The sequence below is a fragment of the Plutella xylostella genome, chromosome Z, assembly GCF_932276165.1.
Source record: "Plutella xylostella chromosome Z, ilPluXylo3.1, whole genome shotgun sequence".
Taxonomy (NCBI): domain Eukaryota; kingdom Metazoa; phylum Arthropoda; class Insecta; order Lepidoptera; family Plutellidae; genus Plutella; species Plutella xylostella.
In genome coordinates, this window is record NC_064012.1 from 12,270,211 (window position 1) to 12,290,859 (window position 20,649).

The 20,649-nt window shown below is 34.6% G+C and overlaps 2 protein-coding genes across 2 annotated transcripts; one reads left to right on the forward strand and one right to left on the reverse strand.

The window, feature by feature from the left end:
• Window positions 1-2,364: 2,364 nt before the first annotated feature.
• Window positions 2,365-3,457, forward strand: LOC125491210 (protein stunted-like). Its single transcript, XM_048632656.1, has 3 exons — window positions 2,365-2,478; window positions 2,784-2,914; window positions 3,219-3,457. The coding sequence occupies exons 1-3, from the start codon at window positions 2,444-2,446 to the stop codon at window positions 3,278-3,280; spliced, it is 228 nt and encodes a 75-aa protein (XP_048488613.1). The 5' UTR covers window positions 2,365-2,443; the 3' UTR covers window positions 3,281-3,457.
• LOC105388138 (solute carrier family 35 member F6) lies at window positions 3,302-20,362 on the reverse strand. The gene is made up of 8 exons (XM_048632655.1): window positions 20,202-20,362; window positions 19,776-19,938; window positions 18,507-18,659; window positions 9,476-9,623; window positions 7,901-8,065; window positions 7,308-7,472; window positions 6,834-6,960; window positions 3,302-4,871 (listed from the first exon to the last, which is right to left on the reverse strand). The coding sequence occupies exons 2-8, from the start codon at window positions 19,920-19,922 to the stop codon at window positions 4,673-4,675; spliced, it is 1,104 nt and encodes a 367-aa protein (XP_048488612.1). The 5' UTR covers window positions 19,923-19,938; window positions 20,202-20,362; the 3' UTR covers window positions 3,302-4,672.
• Between the last annotated feature and the right edge of the window lie 287 nt (window positions 20,363-20,649).

A 20,649-nucleotide genomic window follows, 5' to 3' on the forward strand; every position in this document is an offset into this window, starting at 1 on the left:
ACCTACTCCTAGATGGAGTAGGCACGCACGCAACCAAGGAACATCAGAGTCGTGAGCACAAGTTTCGATGCTCCGTTAACGTTGCGTATCGTCAACTGTCACTGTCAAAGTGTAAGGCAAAGTGGCAAAGTTAGTTCCAAAAGTGACATTTGTTTTTTCCATATGTTAGGTGGAATTTCCCCAAACTAGACGTATTTAGTTACCTTGTCATAAAATTTGTTTTAAATACGTTTAGCGTTTGGTAAAAGTGACCCTTCGTGTAGATTCGAAAATAGTATCGAATAATATGCTCGCGGCTCAGTACGGTCACGGTCAGCTGCGTAAGTAGCTCTATTTTTTTTTTGTACACTTTTGTACTTTGTCAAACTATCTATACTTAACAAGATGAAGGAATCGGCAGTTTGGGAATTTGGCAAGATACGAAAGTGTATAGCTACTTATGCAGCTGACTGTACTTCTCACGAGAACACGATACCATATTTATTATCTTTATTTTGAGCTTTTTCAAAGAGAAAGATATCAGTCGTAGTCTATGAGCTTTTTATAAAATAGTCTACGATAACACAGAAAAAGTTACTGACTGTCCCACTTACACTGTAATTAGTAATCTTACGGAATTCTGACAGTTATCAATTTTAGACAAATCAGAGATCACAAACCTTTTTGGGCTGAGCACTTTTTCAATACGAGTCTGGACATCTGAGACTATAATATATTTTTTTAAATCCCTGTATCCATTTTATTAAGTGCGGCGCTCCAAATTAAAAGGGGATTTACCTACGGTAAGAAATAATTACCGTACCTAAATATATCACAAACAGTGAAAAATACAATTAAAGATAATCTCAATTATCTTATATACGAGTAATTATCGCTGTCGTAGAAAATATATCTAAAAACTACTAGTAATTCTTTTTGAAACGGTAGCCGTAGTACGTAGCCTAATGAAAATCAGTCAATGTGACAGATGCATCGTGACAGTCATTGACCTCAGAAAAAATATATCTCATAAACCTCTTTTGTGATAGCTATCACCATAAAGTATCACATCATAGCACTTCCACGTCCATATCTTGAAAACTCACTAACCGATTTTGATGAAACCTACACTTGGTTCCTACGGTCGGAGGATCCTCCCTTTGCCATGGGGAAGCGCCTCCAGCATCTCCATACTGCCTTCCTAAGCTTGGACCATTTCCCACCACGCTGATCTACATGATCAGCGTGATTCACATATCTAGATGTTTTCCTTCTCCGTAAGAGCGATGGTATACATTGTACTTAAATTCAAAGAACTCATTGTTACCTACATGTCAGCGCCGAGATTCGAACCCGCATCTCTTGCTTGAGAAGCGGGCGCTTACCCGACTGAGCCAGTTGGACTCGCGCACTGAGTGTTCCGTACAAGTCTACTTAATTACCTGAGGTAGTTTTCCTTTTAATTTCATCATAATTATGTACATCTATACGAAATATCAGCTTGATATCTTTACCCGTTTCCGAGAAAAGGGATGGTGGCAACAAAGTGTGATCCTATAAGGGTTCCTTTTTTTCCTTTTGAGGTACGGAACCCTCAAAAAGAATAGTGACAATCGGATCAATCGTTTCGGAGATATGCGTGGACAAACATACATACCAACAAGCATTTATAAACATACATAGGTACATAAACATTTATAAAATTTTGAATATTTGTTTATTAGCCATAATATATTGTCATATGTCAATATGGTGCAGTTCCAATAATCTTACATACATACCGAACATATAATTATGTACTTACCGAATAGACAATCTTTTTTTGAAATTGATTAAAAAGGTTTATTATCCCTGAATTTAGTAGGAAGTGATGCCATGCTAAAGAATAAAATAAAGCAATTAAAATTAATTCGATACATTGGTCGTGAGTCGTGATCCTACTTCATATTATAAATGCGAAAGTTTGTAAGTGTAGGTGTGTATGTATGTATGTATGTATGTGAGTATGTTTGTTATTTCTTCACTTCAAATCGGCTGAACCGATTTTAATGAAATTTGGAATGGAGTTAGCTGACACCCTGGATTAACACATATGTTACTTTTTATCGCGGAATTCCCACGGGAAAACTTATTAAGGCGAAGCGAAGCTCGCGGGAACAGCCATTATATTTAAATATTTGTTATTTTTGTATTAGTTTACTTGAGCAAGTAAATATTTAGATTTATCTTTTTGTATAAAAATATTAAGAAAAAATTATTACCCAGAAATGGATCGCAATTTTTCCTTTTTTCGGTAAAAAACTTTTTTAGTAGCATCACTTATAAAATGTCACAATTCTTTCCAATAAAAAATTAGAGATTAGGTACATAGATAAAATAAACGACGATCTCACTTATTTATGGTCAAGTGAATATTGAACTAAACATCAGTAAAATTAAAATTACTCAGAGCATAAATATAAAAATGAGTGCAAGTAACTGGAGAAGCGCTGGCTTAAAGTAATTACATAATTACCTATATTCATTCATTAGAATACCTATGTAACAAAAAACTATGTATACTTGGGTATTTTGTTGTAGTTGGTTGGAGTAGCACTATATAGCCGATAATTAGCAGAGAATGATAAGTCGATGTTTACTCGATAGGTAGAGGTATTCTCGGTTCTAGCTTGAAAATAGGACCAATACGAGTATCATAGGATAGGAATAGTCACTCGGTTTATGCGTACCTACAAATCAGATTTTTATAATAGAATATCATTGCTTATCGTATAAACGCAGCTTTAATTATGAAATGTCCTCAGCTATATAAACTTCTCCAACATTGCGGCGCGGACGCTTCGGAAGAGCCTCAAGGCAGAGTTCAGAGAAGACGCGGCCAAACGAGACATATCGGCTGTCCGAGTGTTCTTTTATGTGAATGGCGAAATACTACGTAAGTATACTTGCTGCGTTACGGTACCTACATTAATGCACTTAATTTGATTACGATTGTGGTCGAAGGGCCATTACTCATCATCACCCATATGGAATGCTGCCTATCGATAATCAAAGTCTGGCATTTTAGTTGAGCATGCTATACCTATGTTCTTTTTAGTCCCACCAAGATTATGAGGCCTACCATATTAAACAAATTAATAGTTAAATCCAGAGTCAGTTTCTTAATGATTACTATTTACACATGCAGGGTTAAAACCTGAAAGTTACGCCCTGAATGAAATATTTGTACTTTGTTTCAGCCCTTGGAGAGAAGCCACCAGCTGAAAAGAAAGACGCTGCCGCTGTAGCTGTAAAAGTATAGACATAAATAAAAATAAGTTTATAATAATATAAACTGTTTATTTTCTACCTTCATCTACCATACAGATAAGCACTATGTTTTAAAATCAGTTCACTAAATCATAAAATAAGTAGCGTTATGTTATAAACATATAACTTGATTCCAATAGGCACACTAATCACCACGTGGTATAAGGTACATATAAAAAAACTACAAATCGATCAAACTATACGATAAACATATTATGTAAGTGTATGTGAAATACTTCGTTTTTTTAACCATCGCCACATTATGTAATTGAGCACAATATCACAAATTTTATATAATGCCGTATGCTAATAATTAAATAACACTTTATTCTTAGCTTTCCTACATAAATGTAGTAAAAAAATATTATTTGTTTATTTTATTTGGCGTCAGATTAGCCTATATAGTTACGATTAGCTTGATTTGCTTCTTATTTCTATAAAATATGTTTGAAAAAGAGTAAACAAGTATGTATGATGTTTTTAATGATATATTTTTATAGCCTAATAGGTATCATAGTTCAAGATTATTAAAAGAGATTTGCACCTATTACTAATATATTATATTTTCAGTCCTAGCACCTATAAAATAATAAAACATAATGGAATTAAGTATTTTCACAAAGAAATCTAATCACTTTATGATGATTTTCCAACAGACAGCTTAATCTCTAAAACGTTTTTAATAAATGTAATGTAAAATAAAAATATGACCTTTCTATAACCACCATTTCGAGTGTAGCTACATATTTTCGAAACCTTACTTTGGTTTAATAATAATTTAAAAAAACCTGCCAACATGAGCAAAGTCATCTCAAAATGACTCACCAAAGAATATAATTAGTAATAGATTTGTTATCCCCACACTTGAGGTTTTCAAAGAAACATACTGAAGTTTGTTTGTGGCAATAAAGAAACATAAATCATTTATACTATTTATAGTAATCACCAATTACTATGAAAACTCAATGATACTGCTCAACTAACCCACGAGAAAAATAATTCCCTAAAAACCTACAAATTTCTTTCCTATGCCGCGAAAATCATCACCGAATTGAAATCCTACCTACATTTTCTTCTGGTATTACCCATTTGTTCCATATAACACAATACATCCGGACACCTAAAAAGCCGGGACTTATGAAAGTTTGATTTATCTGTATGTATGATGTACGTGTATATTTCTATCTGTCCATTATAGAATAGCACCAAAAGGTCAGATAAGGTCACAGACAAGATCCGTTCGAAACTATCTTTTTTCGTTGGATTTTTATTAATAGCTGTTCCTTGCAAACAAATCCAGTCCCACAAACTGTCCCATTTACAATAAACGTACAAAGTGTCGATTAGTATATAGATACGGAACAAACTGGCCTACTCCCTACCACTACGCCTCATCGGCCCCATCTTCGGGGTCATCGTTGACGACTGGCGCCGCTTCAGGATCCATTTCAAGTCTACCACATCGCGGCATCAGGCCGTTGTACGCACACATGCCGACGATTAGAACTGCGAAGCCGAGGAGGTGCTGCCAGTGGAACGCCTGCCATTTCACGCCGAGCGACACCATCCAGATTACGAAGGTTCTGCAAGGAATGTATTGAACATTTGAGTGGAATATTCATAGGGCTTACTGCGATGCGTCTCCCTCGCTCGCATTTGTAGGTATTCCTTAGGTGAAGTGTGTGATGTTGGAAATTTTTTGGCCCTTTTTCACACTTGAGTAAGTCATAAAAACAGTTCGCAGCGCGTTCTTTGGTGCATTGCCATGATTTGTATTTGTTTTAACCGCATCAATAAAGTAAGAAAAATTGTACCTGCTTAGGTATTTTTCCACAAACACATAGAATTGGTCTCAAAATTCCTTAATTTGAACAGGGTGTCCACTCTGAATGCTTCAAAAAAATCCCTGACTTTTCCCTGACTTTCCATGACCATTTCAGAAAATTTCCCTGACCAGAGAGCAAAATAAAAACACAATTTAAGTAATTCGAAGACGAAAGCTTGAAGTTTTGTTTTAATTTCTTTGACAATTATTGAAATATCGACTGCGTAAAATATTTATACAGGGGGCTGGACAAGCGGTATACTAAGCTGAAGGACGTGATTTAGGAGAGATCATTCTAAACAAAATTTTAACTGACTTCGAAAAAAGGAGGATGTTCACAATTTTTTTTTATGTACGTTCACTGATAACTCCGCCATTTAGGGACCGATTTTCATATTTTTTTTAATGTAATATCTTGAGTTCACAAGGGCGGGACCTTAGGGTTGGACAAAGAGTATAGATATAGTTTTTATGTCCATTTTAGCACATATTAACCCATTCTTATGAAATTTATAATGTAAATATAGTTCTCATAAAAAAAATATGGTGACCTGGAGCTGATCTGATCATGGAAACGGAAGGCAGTCAAGGAAACTCATTAACGGTATAACAACTACCTCATGCCTAAAGGCTTGAATGATTCGTATTTACTAGTAGGACTTATTGGTATCATTTTGCATCTTACATTAATTGATTGTCAATTATTGCAAATACTTACACTAAAACAATAATTTCATGTTTCAGTACAAATATACCTAAGCAGTACGATTCTTTTTTATGTTTTTGCGCTGACAATGTGCTTAATGTTAAGAAAAGAATCGTTCCTGCTTAGGTATACTTGTATTGTCACATAGAATTGGTCTACACATTAAATTATTTCTAACTTTTTAGACGTTTTATGAAGTCAAATTATTTGTTCTTATAATTCGCAAAAAAATTCTTGTTTTTGCTACAATGTGTACGTAGTATTAAGTTTTTTTAGATAAATACTAAAAAGACATACAACATTTGGAAAGTCAAGCGGCATTCACTGGTTTTTATAGCATAAAAGACAAGTTTTAACTGTGTGAAGCTCACTTTATGGTTGAAAAGTACCTACGTCTCTTCCCGAAAACCATGATTTTGTTCAAAAAATGAGTGCATTTGCCTTTTTCCTCGAAACCGAAAAACAAAAATAGTTTTTGTATTGTGCGATCCACAGAGTACTTTGTATTATGATCGCATTCAAATTTCACACTAAGTAGGTGCCGCGCCGAGACAGCGCTTCTGCAGGGATGCAGTCGCGCGACACGACGCAAGACGACGACAGTCTTAAAACGCTATTTATAATGGCGAGCTGAGTCACCTTTTGCAACAACCTATAATATATTGGACATCAGCTAATCTTTTAGAATTCCTACTATGTACATATTTTTCAAACTTAGTCATATTTTATTAAATCACCATACTATATGTAATAGTATGGATCAGTAAAAAATATTTGAAAACTAAGCGAGATTTAATTGTATGCTTTATGTATTTCACGAAAAAAATAATATCATAAAGTACTAATTTTTTTCCAAAAATATGCTTGAATAGTCATTTTTCCCTGACTTTCCAGGTGGCCCATCAATTTCACTGACTTTCCCTGACCACCTTGAGCTTCCCTGACTTTTCCCTGACTTTCCAGATAGTGGACACCCTGTTGAATGATTTTTGTTTTAATTGTTGTATTTTTTACCTGACAGAATCCAGCACCATCCTTGTGGTAGCAGACATCTCCTTGGTGACGCTGATGCCGGCGAAGTTGAAGAACGCGATGGACACCACCGTGCCCGTGATGGCCAGCAGCAGGAGAGAGTTGTTCGCTGGATTGGAGAAGGGAAATGTTTAAGTAAGGTTTTGGTCTGTGTCTGTCATAAACAATACTGACAAAAAGGAGTGATGGTGCAAAAGAAACGTCTCGACAAATAACTTTCACTATCCAAGTGGAGGAAAAAGCTAAAGCCAAAGGCTTCTGAAACTGCAACGAAGTTTGAAGCAGTTAGGGGCAGTGGGAGCGCGTTTGTTTATTGTGTCATCCACCATATCCATATACCTACTACATTGCCAACGTAGACAAAAAATCCTACAGCTTTTAATGTTGCGAAGGCATTAAACTTTAGAAATCATAATAACAGCAATCAAATCAACAACGTCAGCTGTACAAACTCACCAATCTGCACAAGTCCGTCCACAAAGTCCTCAACCGTGTGCCGCGCGTTGTGGTCGAAGTGCGCCGGCGCCGGTATGTAGTAGAATATGACCAGTAGAACTGATAGCACTGAGAACCCGAACACTCCCTCCCAGCCCACGGCTTGTAGCGGCGGGATGTTCATACCTGGAATAATGCATTTCATTTTAAGATTTGTTTTTTGTTGTTATGCCAACTGTTTTATTAATAACGTTTTTGAGAAATCATTTATAATTAAAGTATTGGTAACACAACGTGAAAGGATTAGAAGTATGTGAACTGCCACATAAAGATTTAGATATGATTGGCTTGCTTATACACTCACGAGTAATGAAAAAGTTCCACTCACAAAATGTCGACACCAAAGGACCCCAATTTTTTCAAACTTAATTTAAAATTTGACCTGTATATTCACTTTTTAAGTTGGTAACACTCTGATGCGCTGTTAAATATAGTTCAATATTGCAGTGTTTTCAGTTTAGGAGTAATTTGATGCTATTGCCATTAGAAACTTTCTCATTGCTCGTGAGTGCAGTAGCCCCCGAGCTCATACAAGTTACTAACAAAATCCTTACCAGCAACATATTTCTCCTCATACACCATCTGGCAGGCGGATATGATCTGAGCCAGTATGATGAGGAGGTCACCCGTGATGAGACTGTTGCGGCCCTTCGACTCTCCGGGGGTCTGGTACAGGGCGTCGGTGATACCCACTATGAGAAGGCCTATGATCACGTTCACTGTAAATAAAATTGAATATGTTTATTATCATATACATCATCATCAGCCAATAATCATCCACTGCTGGACATAGGAGCGCCACAACACTCGGTCCTCGGTCTTCCTCATCCAACCACTACCCGCCACCCGCCTAAGGTCGTCAGTCCAGCGGGCAGGATCATATACAAAGACAAAGAAAACGGAAATATATATTTAAAAAAGAAAAGTGCGTAGCAGTGGTGACGGATTAATTCCTTTGTAGGGCAAACCGGTGTTATATTATGTGGACCTTTCGCTATTGGTACGTAGTTAGTGTTACACTGAGTTGCAGAAAGGATCTTTAAGTTAATGTCGGCATTAAATGTATTGTTGCCTTGCTTTGACAGTATACGGACAGAAAGAGATAGATATAGATTTAATGTCCACATTAGCTTAAAGTCCCTTTCTGCAACTCGGCATTAGTGTAGCAGACAGGTATGCTAATAATTAAGTGTAACATTAGATTTCATATCATCGATAAGTTACTCTGTTAAATCAGTGTATCTCAAATGAAATGTAATGAAAATAATAAAATAGTTATATTCAGCAAAATCTGATCATTGTTATAAATACAAAAATTCCAACACTTTGCCATAATAATACAGGGTTTCCAATATCATTATGCATGCAGTCACTCCGTTTACAGGCAGACGTCTTTTGTACGTAGATAAACATCGCATCGCGATCTTTGTTAAATATAGGTACATAGGTATTTGGTTGGTGAATTCATTTATGCCATGCTGCTGAATAACATAAGCTTGCTTTTAATAGTGGAATCCTGAAGATAAAAAACTTCATATAAAAAATAGGCTCAAGATCAGACGTCTGTGCTCAACATAGTTAGTTACAGTAGTCTACGTTAAAGTTTGGTTATAGTCCAGCAATTTCATACAAATCAGCAGTCTAAAGCCTAAACGTTTAGGAAGAGATCGCGTTTAGGCGATGCCCTTGTATACTAGTTAAGTTTATTTCTCTTTATCTTTTATTGTACCTAAGTATGTATTTTGTATACAATAAAGTGTTAAAATAAATAAACTATCTTTAGTCTTCGATTTATAATGATGGGGTATTATCATCATCACTGGCTGTACGTCTTACAGCGATCCACCAGTCGGGAACTTCTCAGTGAGTGAGGGGGTACCTATAAGCCATATACTAGTAAAATATACAAAATATCATCAGATAGAGACCAGTGGCGACTTCCTACGTCTGAGGCCAAGATGCACTTCAGGTCGCTACGCCTGCAGAGTATGTATACTGCATTCATTAATTTTCACTATTTAAAAACCTAGTTTTTAAATAACTTCAAATAAAAAGACACACTCAGATTACCTTCTGTGCCATGTAAGAATGAATGCAGTAAGTATAAGCAAATATGGAAGTATATTTACAGATCCCGATCCACTCCCGCCTGATGAGCCTTCGGTCGAGGAAGGTCATGGACAGCACCGCCACGAACACGATGATGGAGCCGCGGAACATCTGGAAGCTGCTCGCGTACGTGAGAGTGAGGCCGATGTACATTATCGACGTGCCGATCTGCAGGAAGAAGAAGAAGTGTTAACTTTTAACCTAATGGGGAAGAAAACCAAGTGAAACTTTGGCAGCACTATCCAGTGGGCCTTTCAGGTTCTGACCAATTACGTTATTGGGGAGAAAAAATGGCGACTGAACCAACCAATTAGAACTGTAGAATCGGGCCTCCTCGACTCTTTGTAAAATTATATGACATAATTCTTATAGAAAGTCAATAATAAACTACTCAATAATTTTATTATTATGCATAGATCTTAGCCACTGCTAAGCTTATAATTTTTATTCCACAATTTCTGTACTCGGTTTTTCTCCCCTACATATTAGCTCCATTGTATTGTGCCTACCATTGTATGATACCCGCATCTTATCATTTGCAAGAGATTTTATTGGTATTAGTTTAGGATTTTTGTGTGTAATGATAATAATGTATAATGATATAACAAAGAAATATTTGTCACTGCTCATGCAGAAAGAGGGGCATTGAGTCATAGTCATAATATCAACAATCCCTTGTGACGCCAGAGCAGTGTCAGCAACATGATCTAAACTTTCTAAACAATCAATAAAGAGATTATGACTATTGACAAATAATTGTAAAATTTTAATTAAAACATTTGAATTTAGACGTCCCTCGAGCTATAATCCTCCAAAATTGAAACTCAATAGAAACTACTTCTGATGATGCCAAAAAATAGTCGTGAAATAGTCATAAATAGTCGTGTTTTCCAAAAAAATAGTCGTATCATACTTTCGGAGTTAGAGCTATACTTTATGGAGGATTATAGCTGGAGGTCTCCAGCTATAATCCTCCAGCCTCTGCAGAACAAACGGTAAGGCCTATCGACTTGGTTAAGGTCTCAAAAAATAGTCGTGAAATAGTCGTAATGACATGCCAAATTTCAGAAATAGTCGTCAAAAGATAGCAGAGATATAAAGGTATTTTGCTGCAGCCCTGGTGGAGGATTATAGCTGGAGGTTTTGAAAATATCGAATATCTTTGGAACTACTATGACTATCGGTTTGAATTATGTCTCAAAAAATAGTCGTGAAATAGTCGCTTCTATTTATTATAATTTTAAGCTTGATAAAAGCTGTTAAATAATTATATCAAATTCTTCATACAAATCAATGTGGACGAGAATGCCAAAGCGAGCCAGTACACAAAAATAATAGCACCGTAGATTTGAAGTACTCATGTCTAATTTATCTATAAATCATTTATTTCGTCATACTTTGCATCAATAGTATCTAAACTAATCTTTGGTATGACATTTTATTGCTTTTGCTCTTAGCCTTTACCTTACTGTGTACAGAGGAAACGTATGCCTATACACGCACACATTTATCTGTTATCTTGACAAACGATAGCGATGACGACTACGGCGATGCAGTACCTAGATCAGTTATTGTCATCCCTTACTATCCCGTGATCAGACAAATATTGCTATCCTTGTCTCCTTTCTAACCGGCATGCATCACACGCATAGAACGCGTGAGCAACCGCGTCACCGGTAACATCTTGACGAGCGATAGCAAACCGGTATTTATTACGTCCCTTACTATCCCAAGATCACACAAATAGTCCTATCCTTGTTTATGTGAAGCAGTACAGGGTAGCACTCAAGCAATAAGAATAAAATACGGTGTTTGAAATATAACTCATTTAATTACAATCACAGGCCGAAAGTACTTTTATTTATACTAAAATTATTCATTAAACAATTATTAGGTCGGTTTCATACAATTATCTCAGTATTATTTCACTTTTATTAACATATTTACTTTAATTTAAAATAATCACAGTTGGTTTATTTCTAAGTAATAATATAATATTGACGTAGTTCAATTAAAAAAGAAACATGGTATGAAAATGAAAAATATGAATATTTATTTCACTATTTAAAACATAATTATTTTCTAGCCTTATATAATAATAAGCTTAATTTTAAGTAATCACAGATTGTTCATTGGTAGGTTTAGGTAATCACGGTTACTATCATAATATAATTTTCATGTATCTCAATTGAAAAGAAACTTAATGGCAGCTATTCTAAAGGCACCAAGTCATAATTCAGAGATAATATTTGGTAATATTATTATTTAACTATTATAAACATATTTTTCCCCAACAACTTTATATACAAATTTATATATATTATTATTCCTTAGCGTTAGAATAATTAGCTTATTTTACAATAATCACAGTTGGTTAATTGCTAAATAATAATATATTATTGACGTAGCTCAATTGAAAAAGAAATATGGTATGAACTTAAATAGTTATTTAACTATTCAAAAATAAACTATTTACTAGCCTTATCATAATAAGCTATAATTAGAGTAATCACAGTTTGTTCATTCATAGGTTTAGGTAATTATAATCATTAGCTATTCTAAAGGCACCAAGTCTTCAATTTAGAGGTCCCTGTTTTTGGTAAAATTATAATAAAATATAAACATTCATTATTATAAGCAAGTTTAAATATAAATTATGTTATTAAATTTAGCTTTATTTAAAATAAATAATCACAGCTGGTTCATTGGCAGGTTTTTGAATGTGAATAAAAAGTAATAATATCACATTCAGTTAACTTAATTTTCTTTTAGTAAAGTTATATCACTAACCAAATTATTACTTAACTACTAGACTAGGCTGAATTTTATAGCACAGATTCTTAAAATATCTATAAACTTACCTAAAGATACCTACTATCATTATTTCTCACTATATTTTTGTGTAAATTAGGCAATGGGGCAAAACTTTTGATGAAATGTTGCTACTTTTATTTCTCAAATCATCAAAACAATTCCATTTATTTTTTATTTGACGATAGCAGTTGCAGGTATAGTGTCCCATGCTTCCGGAGCCTCCCGAATAGTTAATAATCGATAGTATTTTATAATTGATTCCTTGTAATGTTAAATCTTTGGGTATATCTTCAACATTACAAGGATCACTATCGTTAATTTCAAAAAATATGAAATTGGATACCTCATAATGGTAAGCATTTTTACCCGTACATGTTGGAAGTTTACAAGTTCTTTCTTCATCATAGATTAACGCTGCTTCGCTTAGCACCTCGAAACCTTTAGACTTAATCAAGTCAATGTCAAGTGGTATGTAAGTACACCTTTTAGCTACATTGTCATTGACTTGACATTCAACATTTGAACATTTCAAGTAGCGGTCCGCGCTGTAAATTCCGTATGTACCTAAATTGTCTACAATATGAGTGATGTTACATTCGCAATTAACCGATGTTTCATTTTTAGAAATTTCCGTCCTATAAATATGTGTTAATATTTTCGACCGAATGGAATAAATCTCTTTTGGTTTTTGTTTATAGACTTTAGATTTGGTTCGGATCAATGTAGTTCCTCTGCGTTTTTTATCTTTATACGTTATTAAACTTTTAATTAATTGTGACAAGTCGTTTTTCAGTTCAAGTATGTACCTCTTTATTGTCCATCGATCTAAGAAAGCTATTGATAAACTTTGAACAAGTGAATCAAATGCACAAGTGTTTGTAAATGTGATCTTAGATGAACCTGAAGTAGAAAGGCTGCCGTTTTTTAAAATATGTAAATTTAATCTACGGTTAATTTTTTTTGTGTTTTTTTATCTGTTACTAAACCCCTCCAGTTTTCTATGTATAATGGCTGTTTTCTATATATGGAATTGTTATAAAATGTGTTATCAAAATCTTCTGTGAGTTGTGAGTCTACGGTTCTCGGATCAACGTTTTCGTCTTTCTCATTTAACTTGCTTGTGGCTATGCGAAGAGCTCCGGTTATTAAGGGGTGGTGCTTTATTACAAACTCATCTACACGGTATTTAATAAGACTGGTCTTAAAAAACAACTTTTTTATATCTTTAAAATAATTTTCTACATTTGAACTGCTAGGCGCGTTATCTTTCGTTCCGAAAAAAATATTCATCACATTTCCCCATAGAGGTAATTTTTTTAGAAGTCTAAGTAGTGTGTCTTTCAAGTTTGGCAAATAGTATAAATTTTCAATGTCCGATATTTCCTCATCAGTAACTTGTGTTTTTTTCTCAGCACTTTCTAACTCTTCGTAATAAGCAGTCAGTGGATTATCTGCATCATGATTAAATTCTTCGCTAACCCAAAAGGTAGGTCGATGATCACCTTCATTAGTCGAGAATTGAAACTGCATGGAATCAGAAGTTGAGTCAGAAATTGGAGTGGTAGTTAAAAATATTTGTTTTAATATTTTAATTGACATCTCACAACGTGTTTCCTGTACTTTAACGTTCGAGCCTCGGTATTTTTTATTAGCAACGATAAATATATGGTTAATTACTGATTTAATTTCATCATATGATGTAGATTTTTTTATGGTTCGTAAACAATTAATATAAAAATTTGCCACTCTCTTATCTACATTTTTAAATATTGTTTGATTATACAGCGTCTTAATAAAATGCGAAGTATCGAGACGGACGTAGCAGTTTGGCAAGTGTGTCGTTTTTGATTCTAATATTTCAAAACAACGCTGTAAATATTGGTTGGTAGATTTTAATCGACAAAAAACTTTAATCACTGCCCCAAGTAATCCCGCAGAATCGTCAGTGACAACTTCATTTGGGGGTTTATTATCTGCCAACCACATGCGAAGCCAGTGAGAAATTGTAGCCATATTATGACTTTCCGATATTGCTTGCGAAATTGGTACGCTACTTTCAACAGTCGTGTCTGTCATTATAACGTATAAAAATATTGGCCCTTGGTTTTTAAATGCTACCTGCGTATATTCATTAACTATTGGTCGAAGGTTTTTATCAAAAATTGAACCGGTTGCGTCTATTGAAACCCTAATGTAACCATAATCTTTTTGGCATTTTTTATAATATTTTATTTGGTCTTCTGTCCAATAAAAGGTATAAAATGGTTTGGCAGATATATATTTTAAACATGTGTCAAATGGTGGTGTTTCGCTCATCGCTGCCAGGGATAAGACGGGATTCTCATGAAAATGGTCTGCTTTTTTATGTTCGTATCTAATCTGATGTAACTGTTCTAATTTTGGCAAGACTGAGGGCTCAGGATCGTCTTCCAACATTAATTCGGAAGCCATTTTGTAACGTATAGAAGCCGCTGATTCTTGCTGTAAATTATGAGCCATTTTTTTCTGTACTCGGGTCTGATTTGATTTTTTACGTTAGATGAATGTTTGTAATTTTGTTTCCAGTTAGTTATTGTACATTTAACTTCTATAAAATTTTCTGTTTTTAAGTGAGAAGAAAGGGAAATGTTGGCGCGACATTGGTTACAGTAACCATTGCACTTAATATCATACTCATTACTGGCCCAGTTATTTTGAAAGCACCAAGTGCAAAGCAGACGCAATGCTTTCCAAAGCTGCAACTGTATTAAATTTGACCATTTATTAATAGGTAATCTTTTTTTAATATTGTATTGATTTTTTGGTCGATCATTTCTTTTATAATAATAGTTTTTTGGTCGGATTTCATTCCATGTGATTGTATCTACTAAAAAAATATGAGTCTTGCTATCTGAGGAATCATCAAATGTTGAATGTAAGTCATTTTCGAATGCTGGAAGGCTATTGAAAAGGTTCACATCATGCCCGAAAAAGAACGTATAATTCTTTTTTAAGCTGAGTTGTATAGCTCTGATTGACATTACATAATTAAACTCAGATTGTATTTGACTATACACTTCATGGCGGAAATGAGGTAAACCTTCTCGAAAAGTGTCTCTAAACTTCACAAACACATCCTTTTGGGCTTCTAATGATACTTTTGCTTTTGGTACCCGTTTCATATTGTGAGACAAATAATTACAATTTAAGAATAAAATTAACGAGATCAGATACAGCAGCAATAGTTTAAACATCATACGAGTAGTTGAAACTCACGTATCCCAAACTAATATTTTTTGTTCATAAAGATACTTAGGTATAATTAAACATCTTTATTTGATAGAAAAAAAAATAATCAAAAATTACCTATTCTATACCTATTACCTAAATTATATGTTATTTATTTTAACTTTTCCAAGAATGGCAGATACACTTTTCTATTTTTAAATAAGATGTAAAAATCATAAAACATATATATACTAATTAACTCAATCACTCACCTCTATTTAATGGTTTTAATAAATATACCTAAATAACTTCTTAGGTGATAATAGGGTATCTATAATGCCCAGATAACTGAATCCTGTATGTGTAGAGCTTGCAAAAATTATGAACAGCCACTGTAGCTTGCGACGTTATAGAAGCACACACGTAAGCTGCGCTGAAAAAAAAATAAGGCAAATTAACGTCTTATTAGTAAAAATATTTGTTTTTTTAATATATATATACCTACATATTTATATGATATACGAGTAGGTAGATAGTAACAACGTTATTTCACCTAGACTATTTGTTTGGTAATTATTTGTGCTAAATCCCGCTAAGGACTTTGTCATTTGGAGACCACATGGCAGCAAACACTGGAGTAAAATTTTTTATCAGTAACTTATTGCAACAATAACTTGTAACTGCAAACTTTTGTGCGATAAAGGTAGAGAAGAAATACTGTTCATTAATGTATTCGCTTTTTTCAATATTTATGTCCGATAACCGACCTCTATTGTTTTTGGGCGAAAGAGATAGCTGAGAAAACGATTTGGCTTTTGTCCAAAACCGGTTTGGTCGGTCGGTGCGTTTGAAACTTGTATGAAATTTCACAGGGTGTGAATTACTTACATAGGTATTGACATTGAGTTCAGAAACACGTTTTTGTCGATTGTAACTGATAGGTACAAATGAGTTTTGATTAGTAAATTGGCTGTTATAACTTTATCAACAGCCTCCACCACAGCACCACAACACTGTTCAGGCCTAGTATAAGCACCATATCATATGAAAATAGTGATAAATTCTTACCCAGGATTTGTTATCTGGTAATCATGTATTCGGAGCCATGGCAGTTTTTTAGCGCATTACATTGATGGGCTGTGTTTTCACCTGAAATAATAATGGGTAGGTTTATAGGTAGGTTACACACAAATTATTTTTTATACATATATTTATTTGCCTAGTTTCATTCAGAAATACAAACAATAACGCCTTTTTTTGCTATTGAGGGGTAAATATCCACATTTAACTAGGTCTACCATAAGTAGGTAATCGATGATACCCACATATTTCGTATCTACTAAGATGTACATGAATGCCTTGATTGCATGTATGCACAATTTACTCGCTCATAGTGTAAAATTGCTAATTGAATAACAATCCCCATACATATTAAGCATAGATATTAACAACTCAATACAACAAAAAAAGAATTTTCAAAATCGGTTCATAAACGGCGGAGTAATCGGTGAACATACATAAAAAAAAAAATAAAAAAAAAAAAAAAAAAAAAGATCCCGACGAATTGAGAACCTCCTCCTTTTTTTGAAGTCGGTTAAAAAAGTTTTTGGACTAAAACTTACTACGTAAAACGTTACTTCAATAAAAAATCATGTTAATAAATCAGATGAGCATAACAAAATTATATTGTAGTAGCCTGGGGATGGCTTGCTTTGATGTTGAGTATTCAAAAGGTTACTTTATTACTTACTTGCAATATTCAAACATAGCACTCACTAAACACTCTTATCTGCATCCACTAATATATATCTTTTAGAATATAAGATCTTGAATATTCATTTGCTTTTAGAGCACTCACAATATTTTAACAAACAACAATAACACCAATCGTGGCCATGGTTTGCACTAAACTGTAAACAAATGAACAAACAAAACATGCAAAAAACTAATCCCAACTTCACCGGCGGCGGAGCGGGGGCGGCGGGCACATAAACAAGGATAGCACTATTTGTGTGATCCTGGGATAGTAAGGGACGTAATAAATACCGGTTTGCTATCGCTCGTCAAGATGTTACCGGTGACGCGGTTGCTCACGCGTTCTATGCGTGTGATGCATGCCGGTTAGAAAGGAGACAAGGATAGCAATATTTGTCTGATCACGGGATAGTAAGGGATGACAATAACTGACCTAGGTACTACATCGCCGTAGTCGTCATCGCTATCGTTTGTCAAGATAACAGATCAATGTGTGCGTGTATAGGCATACGTTTCCTCTGTACACAGTAAGGTAAAGGCTAAGAGCAAAAGCAATAAAATGTCATACCAAAGATTTGTTTAGATACTATTGTTGCAAAATATGACGATATAAATGATTTATAGATAAATTCGATATGAGTACTTCAATGCTACGGTGCTATTATTTTTATGTACTGGCTCGCTTTGGCATTCTCGTCCACATTGATTTGTATGAAGAATTTGATATCATTATTTAACAGCTTTTATCAAGCTTAAAATTATAATAAATAGAAGCGACTATTTCACGACTATTTTTTGAGACATAATTCAAACCGATAGTTATAGTAGTTCCAAAGATATTCGATATTTTCAAAACCTCCAGCTATAATCCTCCACCAGGGCTGCAGCAAAGTACCTTTATATCTCTGCTATCTTTTGACGACTATTTCTGAAATTTGGCATGTCATTACGACTATTTCACGACTATTTTTTGAGACCATAACCAAGTCGATAGGCCTTACCGTTCGTTCAGAAGAGACTGGAGGATTATAGCTGGAGACCTCCAGCTATAATCCTCCATAAAGTATGGCTCTAACTCCGAAAGTATGATACGACTATTTTTTTGGAAAACACGACTATTTATGACTATTTCACGACTATTTTTTGGCATCATCAAAAATAGTTTCTATTGAGTTTCAATTTTGGAGGATTATAGCTCGAGGGACGTGAATTTAGAGCCATGATGATGGTGTTACAGTAACGTCTCTGAGTAAAAGTTACGAAGTATTTCCTTACCAAGTCAAACATGGCTGCGGGCAACAGGAGGAATGGGTTGAAGTTCTGGTTGCCGTTGGTCAGTGCGTGGCCTGTCTCCCGGTTCCTGTTTATCCAGACCAGTATCTTGAAGGTGAGGAGGCAGAGCATCTCTCCGAGGAACATGGTGGATGCCTGGAAAGAGGAAGTCAATCATGTGAAAGCTACAGAGATAGTGTTATCCTATGAAGATACATTAGAATTAGGCGATCATGGTCTAGGATGCCCCACAGCCAGATGGGGTGACTTATGAAAGGTAGGAAAGCTTTAGATCACATCCAGTGAGAGAGAGAGGCCTCCGTTCAGCAGTGGTCTGCTATAATGATGATGAAAATCAATTAGGGTGGTCTGTTAATACAGACAGAAATGGCTAATGAACTATATAGGTAAGTACATAGAATTGGAGTGGCAAGGCATATCAAGCCATGTAGGGGTTTGTTATGAATTAGATTTTGTGGCTGTATACCAAATATGGAAGAAAGAACTAGTCTTACTCATTGATAATTTGGCCAAGCACAGCACTATATTCCTTACTTAAGTTAAATGTAAAGCTTAAGTTGAGGCCAAAATGGCAGATGATGAGGGAATTTAATCTTGATATCTCACTAATACAATATAATATTTAACCATAGAACAAACTTAATGATACAACAATGAAAATAACGTGTTTGCTGAGAAGAAGAGAGATTGTTATATTTCTTATAAGGATGATCTCCTCTATCATTAAATAATCATACTATTTACCATAACTCATAAGGCATAATATTTGGATACCTACTGTCAACAACTAATAAATAACTATTAAAATATTTATACATTTCACTGATATAATAAATGATATGTGATATCAAAACAGTGAATCATTTACAAACATCTGTCCCATACAGAAACATATTGTACCTATATTATGTAGGTATATTGACGAGGCAATATTGTAACATGACTAAGTTGATAAACAAAGACTAAATTTCATCCAACCTATTTTTTTCCCTTTGCCATAGTCCGGTAAAAAATTTACTTAAAATAATTGTAATTAGTTGCATCATCATCATCATCATCAGGTCCTGGGATCCCTAATCAGGGACATAGGGCTCGAATAGTAGATTTCCACTCTGACCGGTCCTGTGCCACACCTTCGACTTTGTGCCAGCTCATGCCGAGGGTGGCTGCCTCCTGCACGGATTTAGTTGCATACCACTTAATAATAGTCCTAATAAGTGCTTCAATGTTAAGGAATTCTAATTAATTTACTTGCAAAAATGGATGCTCAAAAGTTCTGACTTGGCCATCAGACCCCTTAGACTTGATGTTATCAGCCCATTTTGTGCTCAGAGTATTGATAGAACCTGTGACTACCATCATGAGGGCTAAAAACCGTTGATATCCTGTCCAGGCCATGATGATAGTGTGGAAACTGAAACAAATATTTTAAGTTATTCTATGTAAGTTGGTCACAAACACTAGTTGGGATAGTTGACTATAAAGTTGTTTTATTTAAAATTATTTATAGCAACCCAAAGTGCAAGTCTTTGCGGTTATGATGTTAGCAGATTGTTGCTTTGTTTATATTTGGAGGTATGCCATATTAACTACATGATGTGTGCATAAAATTTAACAACTATCAGTATAACTTAATTAAGAATGTTGTGATTGTGGTTTATACGGTGTATCATTTACCTCAACGGAAAATTGCACAGGACCAAACTCAATTTACAAAGAACAAGACCAAAACAGCATAATATCACAAACAAAATTGAGTCTGAAAACACGACCAAAAACGGATGAAATCAGACAGGAACAAGGCACCAGTGTTGCCAGCGTTATTTTTGTAAAATCCAGGTCTTTTTCTTACAATCAATATGTTCAAAATTACGCCAGTAATATACAATACAATTATACAGGTGTCTCTTATGCTAACGTGACTTAGAAATATTTATATAAAATATTCTTATATAGACTATCTAAATAAAATATAAAGTAGCTAAGTTGGCAACACTGTCAATTTGACACCGCATCCATAGACCTTTTTCTTTTTAACTAGGTACTCTATGTTTTTACGCACAGATTACGTCATGTACGATAACATGAAATTATTCCAAGCATGGTCTATCTAGGACAAACAAGG